At 41.5% G+C, this 18,157-nt stretch overlaps 1 protein-coding gene across 10 annotated transcripts in view; it reads left to right on the top strand.

Moving 5' to 3' along the window:
* The window catches only part of LOC134869421 (ephrin type-B receptor 3-like), a 59,453-nt gene extending 42,624 nt beyond the window's left edge, over positions 1-16,829 (top strand). For 2 of the 10 annotated variants that reach the window (XM_063891029.1, XM_063891028.1), the window contains exons 8-16: positions 532-640; positions 2,182-2,234; positions 2,492-2,614; positions 4,552-4,799; positions 5,324-5,539; positions 6,658-6,807; positions 7,240-7,439; positions 10,236-10,391; positions 12,517-16,829. In XM_063891029.1, the coding sequence (XP_063747099.1) occupies positions 532-640; positions 2,182-2,234; positions 2,492-2,614; positions 4,552-4,799; positions 5,324-5,539; positions 6,658-6,807; positions 7,240-7,439; positions 10,236-10,391; positions 12,517-12,625 (1,364 nt within the window). In that variant the 3' untranslated portion in view covers positions 12,626-16,829. Of the gene's footprint in view, positions 1-531; positions 641-2,181; positions 2,235-2,479; positions 2,699-4,551; positions 4,800-5,323; positions 5,540-6,657; positions 6,808-7,239; positions 7,440-10,235; positions 10,392-12,516 lie in introns of all 10 variants that reach the window. The other 8 variants (XM_063891027.1, XM_063891026.1, XM_063891024.1 and 5 more) reach the window with 5 other exon arrangements.
* Positions 16,830-18,157: the final 1,328 nt, after the last annotated feature.

The raw sequence follows: 18,157 nt of genomic DNA, 5'->3' as shown, positions 1-18,157 counted from the left end.
GATACTCTTTTACCTATTTCATTACCCAAACATATATTAGAATATTGTTAGTTTAGCAGCACAACCTCTAAAATAGTGCTGTGAATAATCTCATGAAGTAATGGAGGCTTAGAGCTTATGTCAGTAAAAGCTACTATGCCTGGTTTTCATGCAAACAGACTGAAATCCTTAGAGAGAAATTGGCTTAAAAAATTGTGACACTCTACCATTTCCTAACAAACATTAAAGTTATCAGCCTCACTCTTGCTCCACATCATACACATCATTAAGCTGACACAGAAAAACAGCTGAATACTTAACTTCATAGTATTTCAATATGACATGTATTAGTCCCAGGTTGCTCCCCATTCTGCCTGTAAAAAAACTATTGGATGGTTAACTTTTTGAGCATATAACTCTAATGTGAGTCACATTCACTTATCATAGAGCACACATTTGCAATTTCCTATGTGATACAAATGTTTGCAGCTATAGTAGTGTATATTTTTGAGAATATTTTCAAATAACCACTTTTCATTTTAACCCTTATAGCTGACCCCCCAAAGTCATGGCAGGAGCAACTGCCACTCATCGTGGGATCAGCCACCGCCACCTTGGTTTTCATCATTGCAGTTGTGGTCATCGCTATTGTCTGCCTAAGGTCAGAATAAAACTTCTCTATCAGTTTTAAAAAGTCAGAGCATGTGTGGCAAAGCACGTCTGCACTGATTCAAAAATATTTTCAAACAGCATGGACTTACAGAAACATTTATGCATAATAGTTTCCCTTCAAGTGGAAAAAAATGGATATGGCTTCAAATGTCAACTTTGTTTGCATGTCCTCCAAACCACCCCAGAAAAGTCTCAGCGGATTGCGGTGCCACCTGTGAGACAACGGAGATTAGCCTTCTGAATCTGTGAATAGTAAACAGCTTTGGCCAAAAGGCTACTTTTCTCACTGGACACAGCATGGTGCAGCAGCTGTTGGGACTGATAGGCCTGTCGTAATGGCCAGGCACTCAGAATCATCTGTGTGTATGCCTGACCACAAAGAACCCAGATGCACCCTTGTCTGCTGGGCCCAGTTGACTGGGAAAAAGCAAGCTGCTGCACACACCTTACAACAAGTCCAACATTGCATCGGCTGGGTCTAACCACTCTCGTTTATCCTTATACTGCTCATTTGTCAAGCAGCAAATGCTGTGCATGAGTGTATATACGTGTGAAAGGTTGGCACCCACTGCTGACTAGCGCCCACAGCGTTCCCTCCACAAGCCAGTTCAGGCAGTGCCTGACAAGCGTGGGCATCGGTCACGCTACACTGAATAATAATCTCCCTTGCTCCCCCACCTCTCTCTCCCTCTTGCTTCTTCACTCTCTTCTATTTTCTCACCCAATACATTGTGTCTCTCCCAGGGTCTTAGCTTAGCCTCTGCTCTGACAGCAAGAAAACGATGAAAAAATAGCAATAATAGAAAACACAGAGCTTTGGCATATTCCGGAACCAAATTAGAATTTGAAATAAGATGCAAATCACCATTGGGTATTATTGCCCTGGTTACTGGTTAGACAACAAAGGAACCACATTAACATGTCATTTCAACAAACCAGCCCCCTCGCTCTGTCATCATCTTTGTGCCCTCCCCTTTGCTTGTGCACAAGGGACATGTGCAGGAGGATACACACTGAGAGACATGGCTCAAAGAGAAAAAGAGAGGGACATTTGGAAATATTGAAAAAAGGACCAAGACAGCGAGAGACAAAGAGAGAGAGTTAATGAGGAGAAAAGAGGCAGATTGAATTTAAAGTACAGTGTGATGTCTGTAGGGCGAGAAAGGCGAGACAGCTGAGCTTGCTGTTTGAGTCTGCTTTTGTCTCGCCTGCTCATTTTGGGGGTACCGAGAGCGAATGGCTTTCACTTGCTGCATCAGACAATGGTATGAGATCTTTTTGTTTAGATTCATGTTACAGTCCCCAAGTATGAATCATTTTACCACCAGGCATTGATCCAATACTGTGTATCCCTTGCTTCCAATACAAAAAGACAAAACATTTACTAAAGCCACATCGTGATGTGGCTGCATCTCTCCAGACATTATTAGGGATCTGTTTTTTCTCTCCCTCCTTTGTTCCTTTCTGGCATCTACTCCCTGCTGTTTGGAGCCAATGTGACTCAATTTGTGTTTTCATCTTTCTCAACAGAAAGCAAAGAAATGGTTCAGAGTCGGAGTACACAGAGAAACTGCAGCAGTACAGTAAGTTTCTTTGAAGAGTTGCCACCTCCTTTTTGCATTATTCACAAACCAACAGCATTATTCCTATATAAATGCCCCATCTTCGACTCAGTATCCCTTAACACTAAAGAATAGCTAGCATAACATAAATTAGCTTGATCGTTCAGTTCAATAATAAAGTGTTAGAAACAATATGTTTTCAGAACTTTACATAGTTTTAAAGTTTTCTTTGACGTCATAGATTCACTTTCCTGTTCTTGCCACTGAATCCCCTATAGTAACGCCGGGAATGAAAGTCTACATTGACCCCTTCACCTATGAGGACCCCAACGAGGCTGTGCGCGAGTTTGCGAAGGAGATCGACGTCTCCTGCGTGAAGATCGAGGAGGTCATCGGCGCAGGTAACCCACCAAAGCTCCTGAGCTACAGGGGGAAGGCTGCTAGTCACCTCCAGGCCATACCGTTAGAGGACTTCACACCAAGCGGTACTTTCACTCAATTCATCGCTAGCCCTCTCCTTGCTTCCTCCCCTCCCACACTCGTCACCTGTTAGGAACCCCTTTCCAGTCTTACAGATGTCTCCAGCACTCTGTGTTTAAAGTAGTACTAGCTAGAGTATGACCTTTTTTAATTTAGCCTCAATCACCTAGCACCCTATGTTGTTTACCATGCCATGTGCATGTAGAGTAGCTGTAAAACCTTTTGTTTGGTGGATTATAATTTGACTCATGTTTTTAAAACAGAGCCCAATCCTGGATCTGGAAATGTATGTTATTTCAATATGTGAAAAGCTAAAACACTGTTTTAGCAGATTTAGCCCAAAGCAAGTCTACAGTCAAATACAGACAGCATTTATCTGTGTAGTTTTCTATAAAGACACTTTGTGGGTTAGGATTTAACTCTGATTATTTGCACGTAAATACTGTTGACTGTATTTCAGTTACGTGGGTTGTAATATAAAATGTTAACAAAAATCCACTTGGTTAGTGACATACTGTTGTTAATGAAAGACCATGTAGAGGATAAGACCCTAAATGCTTTTTAAATAGCTTATGGCTATATTCCACTACATTGTTTTATGTTCAGTATTATGGGGTATGTCCTGGTTGTTGAAAGCTATTCTTGTCAACAAGGAGCATGACTAATATTTATCTTGTGCATTCGCCCTGATATATTGATCTGGTCTGCTTGGGGTATTATATATTAAAATGTTTCTTGTCCAGGATTGGTCATCTCTGACCCTACCCACCTTTTAGTGTCTTGAGAACCTCTTTATTAAAGAGTGCTTCGATTGGATTACAATCCTTAACCCCCATTGCTGGCAATATTTGATTGTGTCCCCTCCTTTAGCAACCCTCCCTATTGTTGTTGTAGATAGTACAATATTACATGTATTACATATTTTGGATAGTAATATCTCTGCTCAAAAGCTGCAGGAATGTGCCAATTGAGGTTGAGTTTTCTTAGCATTGTATCTGAGCCAAAATGGAGGACGTTGTGATGGCAGAGATGGGAATCCCTACTACTGCTTCTGCTACTACCATTACTACTGCTACTACTGCTACGACAGCTCTTCTACTCCTGGGGCTACTACTTGAACCCGTCGCTTCCCAGCATTCGCCTTTAAGTGACAAACCCTCAACCCCTGTCTTCCCTGTCCCCCTCCTCTCCTCTCGCCCTTCCTCAATCCATCCAATCCTCCATCCCCTACCCTCTCTCCCCTGACTTCCCCTCACTGTTGCACCTATGTTCACACACATCGCTCATCGCCTAATTTCTCTTGCTTTCTTGCACACGCTTGGTGTAGACTCTAAACGTAAAGGGTCCACCGCCCCGAGAACCCCAAAGCTTCTTTCTCCACCTAGCTCCTCTTCCTGCTCCCACTTCTACAGCCAATCTGAAGCTTAGCACCCCCCTCCCCGATCCTTGCCCCCCCTTCTCTGTCTCTTTCAGTTCCTCACACCCTGTCACCTTTCTTTAATCATTTTTATTTTTACATTTCAACATCAATTTTTTCAACTCTACTTTCATACCTTACATTCCCCATGCTGTTTATTTTAATCCATAGCTTAACAGCACAAAGTCATTGTATGCCATCACCACCATCCCTTGACACTGGCCGAGAGTCCTGGCTTCTCTTGCAGTTCCCCCTGTCCCACCCCTCCTGCTACCCTTCCCTGACTCCTTGGTTCTAACCAGTTAACTGTCCCCTCTCCCCTCTTTTCCCCCCACTCTCCTCCACTCTTCCGTCATACCTCTCTCCCCTCCCTCTTTCTCTCTCTCTTTCCTATTCCTCTTTTGCTGTTTTTCTATGACTGATTCACGTCGGATCTCGCAGGAGAGTTTGGGGAAGTGTGTCGTGGACGCCTCAAGCTGCCTGGGCGTCGAGAGATCATCGTAGCCATCAAGACTCTCAAAGTGGGCTACACTGATCGCCAGAGGCGGGACTTCCTGTCTGAGGCTTCCATCATGGGGCAGTTTGACCACCCCAACATCATCCGTCTGGAAGGTGTGGTCACCAAGAGTCGGCCAGTGATGATAGTGACCGAGTTCATGGAGAATGGAGCACTGGACTCTTTCCTAAGGGTGAGAAAAAAAACTGCATCCACAAACACAATACACACAGGAATAGCTCTAATAATAACTAATGCCTATAAAACATGTATCCATGATTTTATCAATAATGCAACACTATCCAGCAAATAGAACCATTCAAATCTGATTGATCTTGTTTTTAATTATCTCACTTTCTACGGAGCCATAAAAGGTCTTCTTAAGCTCTGCTGCAGAGCGCACGACGGTTATCTGACAAATTCTGCATTCAGGCGATTGGTGACATTTACAAAAAGCTCAGTCTCCAATGAATCACTGCCTTAAAGTCAAATCATACTTTGCCTGCCAGTGAAAGAGGAAAGGAGGGAACAGACAATAGATAGGTAGAAATGAGGAATACGTTACAGTGTGATGTATTAGGAGATGAAAGATGCAAGTAAAAAAGAAAGAAAGGTCAGAAAAAAAGGTAAAAAGGAGACAAGCATATATTACTTTGAACATGCAACCTGGATCTTCAATCAAATCCATCCTTGTCGCTTTCTCTCTTCCTTTACCAGCTCAATGACGGCCAGTTCACAGTGATCCAGCTGGTTGGCATGTTGCGTGGTATCGCAGCAGGCATGAAGTACCTGTCAGATATGAACTACGTGCACAGAGACCTGGCTGCCCGTAACATCTTGGTCAACAGTAATCTGGTGTGTAAGGTGTCTGACTTTGGCCTATCTCGTTTCCTCGAGGATGATCCTGCAGACCCCACCTACACCAGCTCCCTGGTGAGAGAGTATGAGTGTGTTTATGTGTTTGTCAATCTGTTTTCATGTTTTATATACATGTTTAAAGGTGCTACATGTAAGGTTTAACATCAATACATCACCATATGCTAATTGATTGCCCCTTTCACATAATAATACAGAACATAGTCAAGTCAGGAAAATAAATTAGTTTAAAGTGGGTTCCTACATAATACCATTATGGGTAGGAAGGGGATGTTTCACTGTGGCTGGCAGGATCAGGTGAGAAAGATAAGGACATTTGAGACAAAGAATACAAATTGCAGCTAAATTAATGTTTATCACCCACTGTTTTCCATTTTGGAATAACAAACGTACCTCCAAAGGGCATAATTATGGACACATTGGGGACTTTATACAATGTTTTATACTGAAGCTAAAGCAAATTTCATAGAAAGATCCAGAGCCGACAAATGTCTATAATGATATAAAAGACTGATTTGCTCCTATTTTCACATAACATACCAAATTGGCAAAGCAGGTTAGGGCACATAGGATTGGGTCCTATGAGATTGAGTATATTAGTCATATTATATGACTGAGCCCTGGAATAAAGTTAGGCAAACTCCATTGGCCTGTATAAAAAAGTTGGGTTTGTGTGCTTTAGGTCTCCTGACTTAAAAACAGAATAAGTTCTATCATTCTCTAGTTTAACTCGACTCCAGCAATCTAGATATGTCAAAACATCAAGTCTCTTGGTGACAAACAGCAACAGGGTTAATTGGAAGTGTGTTTCTTACCTTGAGAGACAGTGCTGGCATTAAATACCAATCAGCCCACCTATTTGTGTTTGTCTAGTAGTTATATGAAATGGTTCTTTGATGGTGATATATCAATGTTTAAAACACCAGCCTGTAGCACATTAAATATTCTTCTAGTCTCATGTGTGTGTGTGCATATCATTCTCTGTGACTGTGTTACTAACCTTTTGTGTACATGATGTCTGGGTTATACAGCATGCATCCATGTGTTGTGCATCAACATTTCCCTTAGACTGTGTTTTTCTCACCCTCTCTCTCCCTCTTGTATGTGTGTGATTCTGTGTTTGTGCTCCATCCCTCCAGTATTTCATGCTCACATACTCATTCGCATATCCACAGGGAGGAAAGATCCCCATTCGCTGGACGGCTCCCGAGGCGATTGCTTACAGGAAGTTCACCTCTGCCAGTGATGTGTGGAGCTATGGCATTGTCATGTGGGAAGTGATGTCATATGGCGAACGGCCGTACTGGGACATGAGCAATCAAGATGTAAGCTCATATTTCTTTTTTCTTTTCCATAATGTGAAATATGCATACTTACTGTGAACTATATATATTAATATTTTATGAGAAAAGCCACCCTAATAAAATATTCTGCATTAAACAGTAGCATACCGCAATTAAAGTGTAGATATTAAAAACTGTACATTTTTCAACCATGTCTCCCATGACCGTCCTTATCCCCAACCAGAACTACCACTGCAAGCTGATTCTTCTCTAGCCCTTATATATATATAAATTCCCTTGAGGATATTTCCTGATTATCTCTGACTCTCCCAATATTTCCCTCATTCATCCTCTTCTGTCCTCCCTTCACTTGCTATATTTATCGACTCATCTCTCTTCTTATGTTCCATCCTCCCCTCTACACCACACTCAGTGATTAGTTGTGATTCTGATATCTCTCTCATCCTCGCTCAGGTGATAAATGCCGTGGAGCAAGACTATCGACTGCCCCCACCCATGGACTGCCCCACAGCACTACACCAGCTCATGTTGGACTGCTGGGTGAAAGAGAGGAACCTGCGACCCAAATTCACCCAGATTGTAGCCACGCTGGATAAACTTATCCGCAATGCTGCCAGCCTCAAAGTGGTCACCAACAGCGCACAATCCACTGGGTAAGGTCCAAATAGACTTAACTTTAAAGCTTTTGTCTCTGGAGGTCCTTGTTGAGTTGTATTAGGGTGGATTGGTGATGTTCAATAAGGGCAATAATGTCTCATTATGGTCATTGCATAATGGATATTAGTTCTGAAAAATTTCTTAAAATATTCAGTTTTTCTTTTGTCATACAGTATGTTAAGCAGGCCTGCTGGACTCGGATAGATTAAAGTAATAGGTCATTAGTTTATTTATTAAATCACTTTACTTTTAAGCCGTGCGAGTCCAGGCCAAGCCATTTTATCTGCACCTGAGCCAGAGAAACCATGATAATGATTTCCGCTGTGCAAATATTCCTTTCCTAAGTTGATACGGTGTCAGTGAGTCATTCTGACTCAGCTTTAACAATCTCTTGAGTTCTATAAAGGGCAGACTTCTTTGCAAACAACGTATTAGTTCTCACAAATGCAACAAGGGCCCTTATGCTAATCTAAATTACCATTGCTGAATGCAGCCCTTAGAGCGACTCCTCCACCAACTGGGAGCTCAATCAATGATGTCACATCTACATTTAGCTGCACTTCCTTCCTCTACAACCTGTTCTTGGAAAGAATTTAAAGGATAGAAGGTGGCGGAGTCGAAGCGATAAGAAGGGGGATGACCTACCTTTCTGTCCCTGTATCAGGGTCTTTTTGTCTTGAGGGAGGCCAGCAGACAATCCTGGTTTGGGCTCGTGGGGGAAAACAGGGTCTCGGTTGGCCACCGGAGCGACGTTCTTAGAAGATTAAGCTTGCGGTTAATTAGCTCGATTAAGGAGATGTAAAAAAGAGATGGGAGCATCTTTTAATTAGCCACTAACGAGATTTTAAACGGGCCAGCGGAGAGAGAGGTGGCCTCCTGCCGACAAACCTAACAAGGGAGGAGTGAGAGATTATAGCGCTGTCCTGGTCGCCATTGAAGGGTGGCTGGAGGTTAGCTAACACTGTCTGGGATAAATGTCAATTGTTTTGTTGTGTAATGTGTACTTGACATGATTGAATATGGCAGGTGTAAAGTGGAATAAGCCACTGAGATTTTGTGATGTAAGGCTTCCAGCACCAGAGTCATTCCTGTTTATTTTTCTGTGATTTATACTGTGTTGTAAATGCAGACATCTCCAATCTGCCTTAAGATGCAAAACTTTCTATAAGAGCTAACCCTTTGGAGAAACTTTGACAACCGTTGACCTTGGGTTTGGGCTGTTACTGTCTTACTGGCTAGCAAACAATCTTACAAAGTTTTCCTGCTGTGCTTCTGCTTGTGGTTCACATGTGGCCAGCAATGGTTTAGATCCTTTTGAAGCCAACTTTAGAAACTGAGGACTAACAATACTCCATTAAGAGAAGCCAGAGCCTTGCCTTTACGATGGCCCGAGGCCTTGGGCTCTGCAGCACAGGCCTTATTAAAAATCACTCCATCTACACCACTCAATGGAGCCTCTGTATCACTGTTATTAACTCCCCCACTATTTCTTTTCTCTTTTCTCCCTCTTTCACTCTCCATTCCTCTTTTAATTGTTAATGAATCTAATGCCATCAAAAAGGATGACAGGGATCAACAGAGCAGAGAGGAGGGGAGACAGTGGTCCTCTTTCTCTTAGCCTTCTCTTCATATGTTTCTCCTCCTTCAGCTCCCTGTCTCCCCCTCCACCTCGACCTCCTCTCTTTTCATTCGCTCCACTTCTCTCCAAGTTGTAGCACAGTTTTATTAAAACTCCCAAGGTGGCCTCTCTATCTACAGCATTGATCAGCCAGGAGGTTAGGTTTTTCTTTAAAGGGCTCTTTTGGTCTTTCAACAGGTGTTCGCGAACATGCAAAACACACTCCAAAACAATTTTGATAAATCCATTATTTTTATTTAACTATCAAACGGCTATAACGCATTCTACAATCCCCAGAATTGAGAATGTCTGCAGGTACATGATTCACTCCTGCCATTCAACTCCACACACATGTGAACAACATCTGTGTTTACATTCCTCAGATATTTCTCCTTTGTCATGAAGTATTTTTGACATTTGTGTCGCATGGATTCTATTTGTCTGGCCGACCTTAGATGATGTTCTGCATATATATTGAAACACACCCTGAGACAATGAACGACAAAGCAATAAGCATATAACCTGCTTGGTATGCAAATGTTCATAAGGGGACATTAAACATATTTGTGTGTGTTGTTCGAATGTAACTCAGTACAGCCACTCAGATTGGGTTTCAAGTGGAATGTTTTTTCTGTTTCTTCCGTCGTCATGCAATACACTGACAGTTGAAAGAATAAGAACAGGAATCAGCAAACAGGAAGAAAGCTATCCATTTATGTCAAGGGTTTCCAATAGGAAGCATGACACATTCCACATTCTTACATCACTGATGCTGCCACATAAATGCATTCTTGACAAGAATACCCACTTGTGTGCTATGCAACCCGTTTTTAGTCATCATTGAAGACCAGATTTGAAATCTGCTCTATGAAAACAGACCACCTTGCCTCACCAACTCCTGCGCCAGCATCCACAACCCACCACCCAAGCCTCCAGCCAGTTTCTCTACTGTCATAAAAGTGACCCCCTTACTCCCACCCCCATGCACACAACTCCTGACATCTAAATGAGAGGAGAGGGGAGAAAAGAGGAGGAGAGGGGGAGAAATGGAGAGGTGGCGCTCAGCGGGGCGCATTTGGGGGTGAGGTTGGCCGGTATTGGCAGTAGAGTGACGACCTTAACCCTCTCTCTCTGTTTCTCTTTCTCCCTCCTCCCTCCCCCCTCCCAAATGTAGGGTATCCCAGCCCTTGCTTGACCGCTGTGTACCAGACTATACCACTTTCACCACTGTGGGGGACTGGCTGGACGCCATCAAGATGAGCCGCTACCGTGACAACTTCGTCAATGCCGGATTTGCTACTTTTGACCTGGTGGCCCAGATGACGGCAGAGTGAGTGGAGAGAGTAGATTCAGCTAATCAGGCCTAAAGTGATTGACTGAGGCAAATTAGTCTTGGAGAATGACCTTGAGAGAATAAATATAGTCTTATGGCTTATTCAAACACAAGATGTGGAAGGGGGCTCTGATGAGGCTTAACATAACAGACATAAAGATTAAATTAAAAGGCATAATTTATTTTGGTAAATTTAGCAGAATGATATTTAACATGCCTTTTAATGTTATGAGTTCCAGTTTTTATATACACAAATGTAGGACCTAAGATACACTATTATTAAACAGGTAAAAAATAAAATGTACAATATGCTGGCAGCAAAACTTGTCACGATAAACAAGAGATAGATAATTTGCAGTACAAAATGGGAAAACAAAAGATTATCCATGCTTTTGCTGTGATTTGGAATTTAATTGACCAATCATGATGGTTTGCCGTAGAGTATTATTTAATCAGGATGGAACTAATAACAATCACCTGCTTTGAAAGCCAGGAAATCTGATACACAATTGACAAATACACAATTTAACAGTGCATTACATTTTTTAAGAAAGCACTCATTCCTGCTTCCCTGACTACAGTACGATGTCCAGTTGACCTTGACGATTCCCCCACCTTCTGCCGTGTGTACAAACAGGAAATTATGTAATGAAAGTCATGGAAAATGGAAGCCACTGATGATCAAATAAATGAATGAAGATTATAATGATAAATAAATTACCCTCATTAGTTGCATAATAAGCAATGGAGGTGGGGGTAATTTGTTTCAATTTGACCAGGCTGACAGGTGTGGCGTACTGTGGCTCTTCGTTTCCTTTAATGGCCAGTAATTCCTCTAATGGTGCCCATTTATTATCATTTCATCATCCATTGCTGCATTGATGGGGGTGGCGAAATATGAAAACAAAAAAACACCTTTTATTTGTGTAAAATTGCAGTGACGCACCCTTATTTAGTTTTGGAGAGAATAGATGTGAAGTGTGGATTGTTTGTGTGTGCTCAAAAACATGTGCATGTGTGAGTTTAGGTGCATACTTATGTACTAAAATGGATGGGGCCGCAAAGTCATTGAGACAAGCAAAGTCTTTGGTGTCCGGGTATAATATTAAATCATCCAGTGTGTGTGTGTGTGCGTATGCGTGTGCATGTGCGTGTGTGTGTGTGTGTGTGTGTGTGTGTGTGTGTGTGTGTGTGTGTGTGTGCGACTAAACGGAGAGGACGCAGACTGTGGCAGAACCCCAGCAGTAAGCTAATCTCTGCCCCAGACGCCGTCCACTCTCTCCTTAGTTATCACCTGGGGAAATCAAACAACAGAGCGGAAAAGAGAGGTTCTTCTGATATAATTGTGGAGCGTTAAACCAACATGGCCGTGCTGATTAGATTATGCCGTCTGACTAATGACAGCCAAAGCAGGTGCGCTCTCCCAGGCTTTTTTATGGGTGTAGTAATGTCAACTGTATGTCAACGTTTTCATAGTTTCCCACTGCATCGTCAACCACAGGTTAAGTGGTATTTCTAGCTGATGTGAGCGCTCAGCTACAAAAATACTTTACAATATTCCAGTCTTATTTGCGGTCTTTTTTTCTGGGATATTTTTAAGCTGTGAGAAATATTGAGCAACAGTGACCAAGTTAAAGCTGATTTACTGGAACACAGCACCACTCTAAGTATGAATGACAGGCTTCTAACAGAGTAATCTGTCTTGTATCTTACAAAAAAGAATCCGCTTCCCAGTTTCTGTAGTTAAGTGGCAGGTTGGTGTTGACTGTGAAGTCTGCCATCTGCTGAACAGTAGCTAAGTTTGCTCTTTAATCATTAACTATAACATTATGGCCCTTTGACTCCCATACTCTTGCCCATCTGCTGGGAAACAGAAGTATGTTGCATCAAGACAAGCATTAACTATAGCTAGGTGAGTGTTCCCATTTTGTTGACATTTCCTCTGGTAGCCATTTAATGAATTATTGCCAAGATGCTGCGGTCTCTGTTTCCACATGGTAGAGTGTGTGTTTACTTGTGGGTGAAAAGTAAAATTTGCACTTAAACTTCCTTCATGTGATGTTTACTTTAAGTTTTTTTTTATGACTGAGCCACCTGTTCTTATTTTCTTCTCGTTCAACAGGGACTTGCTTCGGATAGGAGTAACGTTGGCCGGCCATCAGAAGAAAATTCTCGGTAGCATTCAGGACATGAGACTACAGATGAACCAAACACTTCCTGTCCAGGTGTGAGCGACAGGACATATAAACCAATGCAGTCGAAGGACAGCCAGTGAGGAAAATGGGGAGGAACTGTGCCAGAGAGAGCCATTGGAAAACCCTAGCTGCCTGACCCATCTCTGCCAATTAGACGCTATAAAACTGGCTTGCAGTGCCTCTGACCATTTTTTTCTTTATTTCACTACCACTTCCTGTTCCTGATTTTGTGTTATTCGTCATTGTTGCTTTTTCCATCCGATGAGAAGTTGTGTGTTTTTGAAAGAGGAAGAAGATTAAACTCCCTTATACCCCATGCGTGCCTCACCAGCTCCGGTGTGGGTTGACATTTGCATGCACGTGTGTTTTAGTGAGGTTGGCCTTAGCCCTGTAACTGAAATGTCACACTCCCCATGACCTCTCAACCCAGCTGTGAAGAACGTTATGACTAGTAATGAATGAACACCCTGGTATAAAAAAAGTGAACAAATGCTCACTCCCAAAAGAAGGAAAAGAAAAACAGAGATGTTTTGGATCCACAGGACATACGGGACAATTCTTTCCCTGATAGCAGTGGTTTCACTGTGCATGCGTGTCATTCTCCATCTTCATATTGAAGGTGCGTTATCTAAAAGGGCACTTGCTGGATAAGGGTGAGGTGGTGGAAGAGAATCTATGATGGGCTGAGGTCAAAGGTCAAGATGATGACAGAGTTCAAAAAGGTCAAAGGAGGGCAGCCACATTTTTGGACACTTGTTTTGGCTGCTGAATCCTCCATAGGTCACTAGATGAACTCTTCACCCTGACCTGAAGTGACTCAAGATAGCTCTACAGCTTGGGATCACCTGCTCATCATCTGTGCTTGTACACATACAAGTGTTTTATTTTTGTTCGTCCACACACTTTTCTTTTTTTCTTCCTTTTTTGGCTTTCTTACACATTTTTGGGAGATTTCTTGTTTCAAAATGGCCGGTCAAACCTAAGTACCCCGACTGAACGCTTTATGTGATTAAGGGGAGACAAGGACTGTGGCAACACTATAGAAAGACCACTTGGCCTTTTGTGTGCGTTTTTGTATGTGTGCGTGCGTGCGCATATGTGCGTGTATGTGTGATTAAGTGTGCTTGGATGTGTGGGTGTCTCAAGTTGCACACAAGTATACTGTACAATACAACTTCCGCTATTTGCCACCGTGGAGAATTAACGCATGAACTGAACTGTGACAAGGAGCAAATATATCTGAAACAATTACGCTATATTCTGTGGACAACTGTTAAAACATTCTTTTTAATTGAATCCAAAAAATGAACTCACAACATATATATAAATCTATATATATGTACCATGCAGAGACTGAGAGAAACCATGATGGACACCTTACTTTCTACTAAATATTATCTGGATTTAGAAATAATCAAAATTCTTATTTTAATATCTTGACATCCTGCCCTATGTATTTATTTGTACCTCGCCCACCAACCCCCGCCCCCACACCAACTCCCAGATGGACTGAATTTGGGACAGTGGACTTGGAACAATCATAAGGAAGAGAGACTCAAAGAGGATTCGCCTAATGAATTGCTGATTATTAAACAAAAGAAATTGCATATAAATTGGATATTGTATTTTTGTTGTTGTTCTAAACAGCCTGTACATGTTTTGTAACAAAAATACTATAAATAACAAAAGAAAAATGGTGTTTTGACAAAATGAAAGTGTTGTTGTGAAATGTTTGATTTAGAGTGAAATTAACAGAAAGAAAAGTAACAAAAGAGAAAGTCAGGATGTTAGGAGGGAGAGAAGAGAGATAGAGAGAGAGAGAGAGAGAGAGAGAGAGAGACACCCGTGGTTAAACAACATGTTGCCCTTTTGTTATTCATCCATTTTTGTGTGGGTGTGAGTGTTAGTGTAGGTGCATTTGAATGTGTGTGCCACCTGACCTGGATAGGATGCTTCCGCAATCCATTCTCATTCTTAATATAGAGAGCATCTGTGAACCACTGAGCTGTTACTAATTATCTTCTAGTCACATTAATTTAAACTAAAATACTCCTGCAAACCACAGAAATGTGTACCTAGGTTTTAGTTTTTCTTATGTACCATCACCTCCAACACGAGGTTCCTCCCTTACTGTTTATACTGACGAGTATACGTTCAACTCTTAAGGTATCATTAGGGAGAAGGGTCAGAGATGATGCAACTTACTTGCCAATCATTTCAATCACCCCAGAGGCATAGCTCCATCAGTAGACCTGCATTTTGCCTTCCTGCAACAGGATCCTCATCAGAGAATCTAGAGCTGTCAAGAGAAACTTATTGGTCTTTGTCTGTCAGGTCGATTAATGCAGCAGCCAATCTGGCATTGTGAGTATACGAGCATCCAGTGAGCGCAGACATACAGGGTTCTGACCTATGATTATCACTCTTCATTTCCTGTCTGGCCTGCAATCATCCTGTCTCAGCTCAGGCTGCTGCGTGATTAGTACAGTGGAGGATCAACAGCCCTGGCACACAGACAGAAAAATCTGCAGACCCCCTCATCCTAAATGATAGCAGCTGCATCACGGAGAATGTTCTATTTGTACTTCTCACTGAGGGGTGTTTGATAGTAGTGGATTATGGGATGGGGCTGCACCGCTGCTGTGATCTTCGAGACAGAGTCCATATTGTTTGGGTTGGAGCTGATCAATGCAATATGTGAATAATATTAGTGAGCTGTGTAATAATAGCATGATGTTAGCGGCTTAGCATTGTCTTTCCATTTTACTTTTAGTCAGATTCTCTCAACTCCTTTAAAAAAGACATGGAGTATATTATGCAAAAAAACACGTTTCCCAATTTATATTGTTTCATCTTTTTCTACATACAGACGTTTTTAATTATTCTAGTACATAGTATAAACCTGTAACAGTTGTAGCACACAGTTAAGTAATCATTTTACTGTTGTGTTCTCAAACTCTAAAGGAATTAAGTCTAAAATCCTCTTCTTTTTTTACCACTGCAGTTTTCTGATGGCTGAGAATCAGGAGCGCTTGATTCGCCAGCGTTATCTGTTATTATGATGGGAATGTGCTCAAAATACTTGTTGGGTAAAGAAAAACATTTTGTTGATATAATCCTGCAGACTTATTTTTGTTTCTCCCCAAAGCAAAACATCTTTTTGATTGGAAAAGAGTGAGAGAGTCTACTTTTGGAGATGAGAGAAGAGCAGAATTAATGCAATCAGAAGCTCACTTTTACCCAAAGTCTCCCAGGAATATTCAATTGTACTCCCTTCTGCACTGAGCTCAATTATTCAATCAGCTAAGCCCCACTGTTGCAGAGTCGCTTGTGGCACCAAAAAGACACTGATGAGCATACAAATAGAAGAGGGGGGCAAATGGGGGCTAAACTCAATCAGATGGCAGACATGCCCACTCATGAAAAATGGCAGCGCTTTGGAGCTTGAATGAACCATTGATGAGGTGCACATGGTGCGCTGTGGTCTGAAGTTGTGTTCACCAAAGTCAACTGGCCGTGAGTGATGAGCTCAACTGGCACTGTAGCGCATCTTAAAATGATTAAACTGCCACCACATCAACTGAAAACAATTAATCATTAAGTTGATCTTTCACACATTCATGGCAGTGTTTCATACTTAACATTCACAGATAGGAAAGAAACTCCTCTTGCACATGCTTGCTGGACTGTTATCTTTGTTTGTGTGTAAAAAAAAGGTTGCTATTTTATACAGAAACACTTTGATCAGCAGAGGTTAGGCTTTTTCAGATGTGGTATCTCTTTGTGTGCCAATAAGATTCAAACTTTCCCAACATTCCTTCCACCTTTCCTTTCCTATTATGCATCCTTCACAGATCATCAAACACGCCCACCCTTCCCGTAAACATTTGACTAACAACTCAAATTTTCTTTTCTTCAGTTGTCTGTTTTGAATAAATATATACAGTACTGTCTTTTCTTCTGTCCTCTAACAAGCTCACTCCACATCTGTCTTTTGTTTACTTTGAAAACTCCTCTTGTTACAAGGAAGTGAGATTGTTTCCGAGAGTAAATGTATAGTGAACTGCAAAGGGGGACAGAGTAAAGCGCTGAGAAATGCAATTGTTAATTCCTCTTTGAAAAGCATTAAGATGTATTTAATGGTGCAGACATACACAAACAATTACTAAAAATGATGATGCATTCTTGTAGAAGTATTTTTAAAAGACCCTTTTGCAATTAAATTATTTAAGAAATGTGACCCGATCTCCTGAGTTTTTTTTTTAAATTGTTTTTAAAAGATAACTCCATGTGGACTAAATTATTCTTCCAAAAGGTACCATGCCAGCACATAATCACACTCATGTTCTCTGGTTCAAGAATCGCCCAAAACAAACACATTACATTTCATTGCTTATCATTTATGGCCGTCTCTGGCTCCTATAATAATTTTCAGCATTTATCAATAAAATGTCTTGTTGATAAAGTGGCACCAAAGCCTCTACTCAGATAACCGTCTGCTTCGGATAAATATTTGTGAACCCAGATTAAACTTGGCACATTTATTTATTTTTGCTCAGTGTACCTGTTAGTCTCTGATTTGATTTTCAGACAGGTTAAGCCTGCATTTCTCCCTTTGCCTTGAAAAGGCTTTGGGATATTTAGAGTAATACAGTTTGTTTATAATGCTGTCTTTCATCTTTATAGCTACAGGCACATGATGAATGGATATTGATCCTTGGAAGAAGTTACCAAGAGTTCATCTATTTCTAATGCTCTTTCAGCGGCTAAGGTGCTCGCTATCATTGGAGTTGCTACTACGAGGTAAAGACCACGTTTGTTCTGTAGTATGCCCAATTTAGCTGAGAAAAGCCCTAGTTTAATTGCACATCTGACCAGAGGAATACCAAACTTTAGCACCATTATTCGAAAGTTACCATCACAATGGGAGTTGATTCAGCCTCAAAACGTTTTCAAATCATGAACTCAACTAAATCAAAAAGTTTGCAATCCATAGAACCATGTCAGTGGCATGTAACACTAAAGCTCCCTATATTGTCTGTCAAGCCCACTAATTTATACGAGCTCCTCTCATCTCTGCAGGCACTGAGCCAACAGTCTTGTTTTTCAGCAAAAAAGGAGAGATGCTCAGATCATAGATTCTACCTTATCTGCCCCTCGCCTTGTCCCCTGGCTCCCCTCTTCTCCCTTTCCCTGTCCAATTAAATACAGAGTCTTGGATCGGGTGGTCTCGGTGTCTGGGTAGAGCAGATATTTTTGAAACGCTCCCCCCTAGATGCGCTCGGAGAAGTTCCAGAGGATTATGTAGGTGCTTTTTGTGTTGCAGCAGGCAGAATAAATTTCATCTTAGATCTACCGAACTTCTACAGCTTCTTGTTTTTAACTGTTGTTGTTAGAAGATGGACACACTTTATTAAATGTCCAGCGGCATTTCACCACCAAATAGTCTCCTTTTTCTTAGCACCCTTTTGGCAGAAAAACTGTTAAAAATCCCATGTAGATGAACATTTTTTACAGTGATACTGCATGTATCCTGAAACAGATTGAGAAACATATCATCTATTTGCA

Source organism: Eleginops maclovinus, chromosome 9 (genome assembly GCF_036324505.1).
Source record: "Eleginops maclovinus isolate JMC-PN-2008 ecotype Puerto Natales chromosome 9, JC_Emac_rtc_rv5, whole genome shotgun sequence".
NCBI lineage: Eukaryota > Metazoa > Chordata > Actinopteri > Perciformes > Eleginopidae > Eleginops > Eleginops maclovinus.
This window is presented reverse-complemented; position numbering and strand designations above follow the sequence as displayed.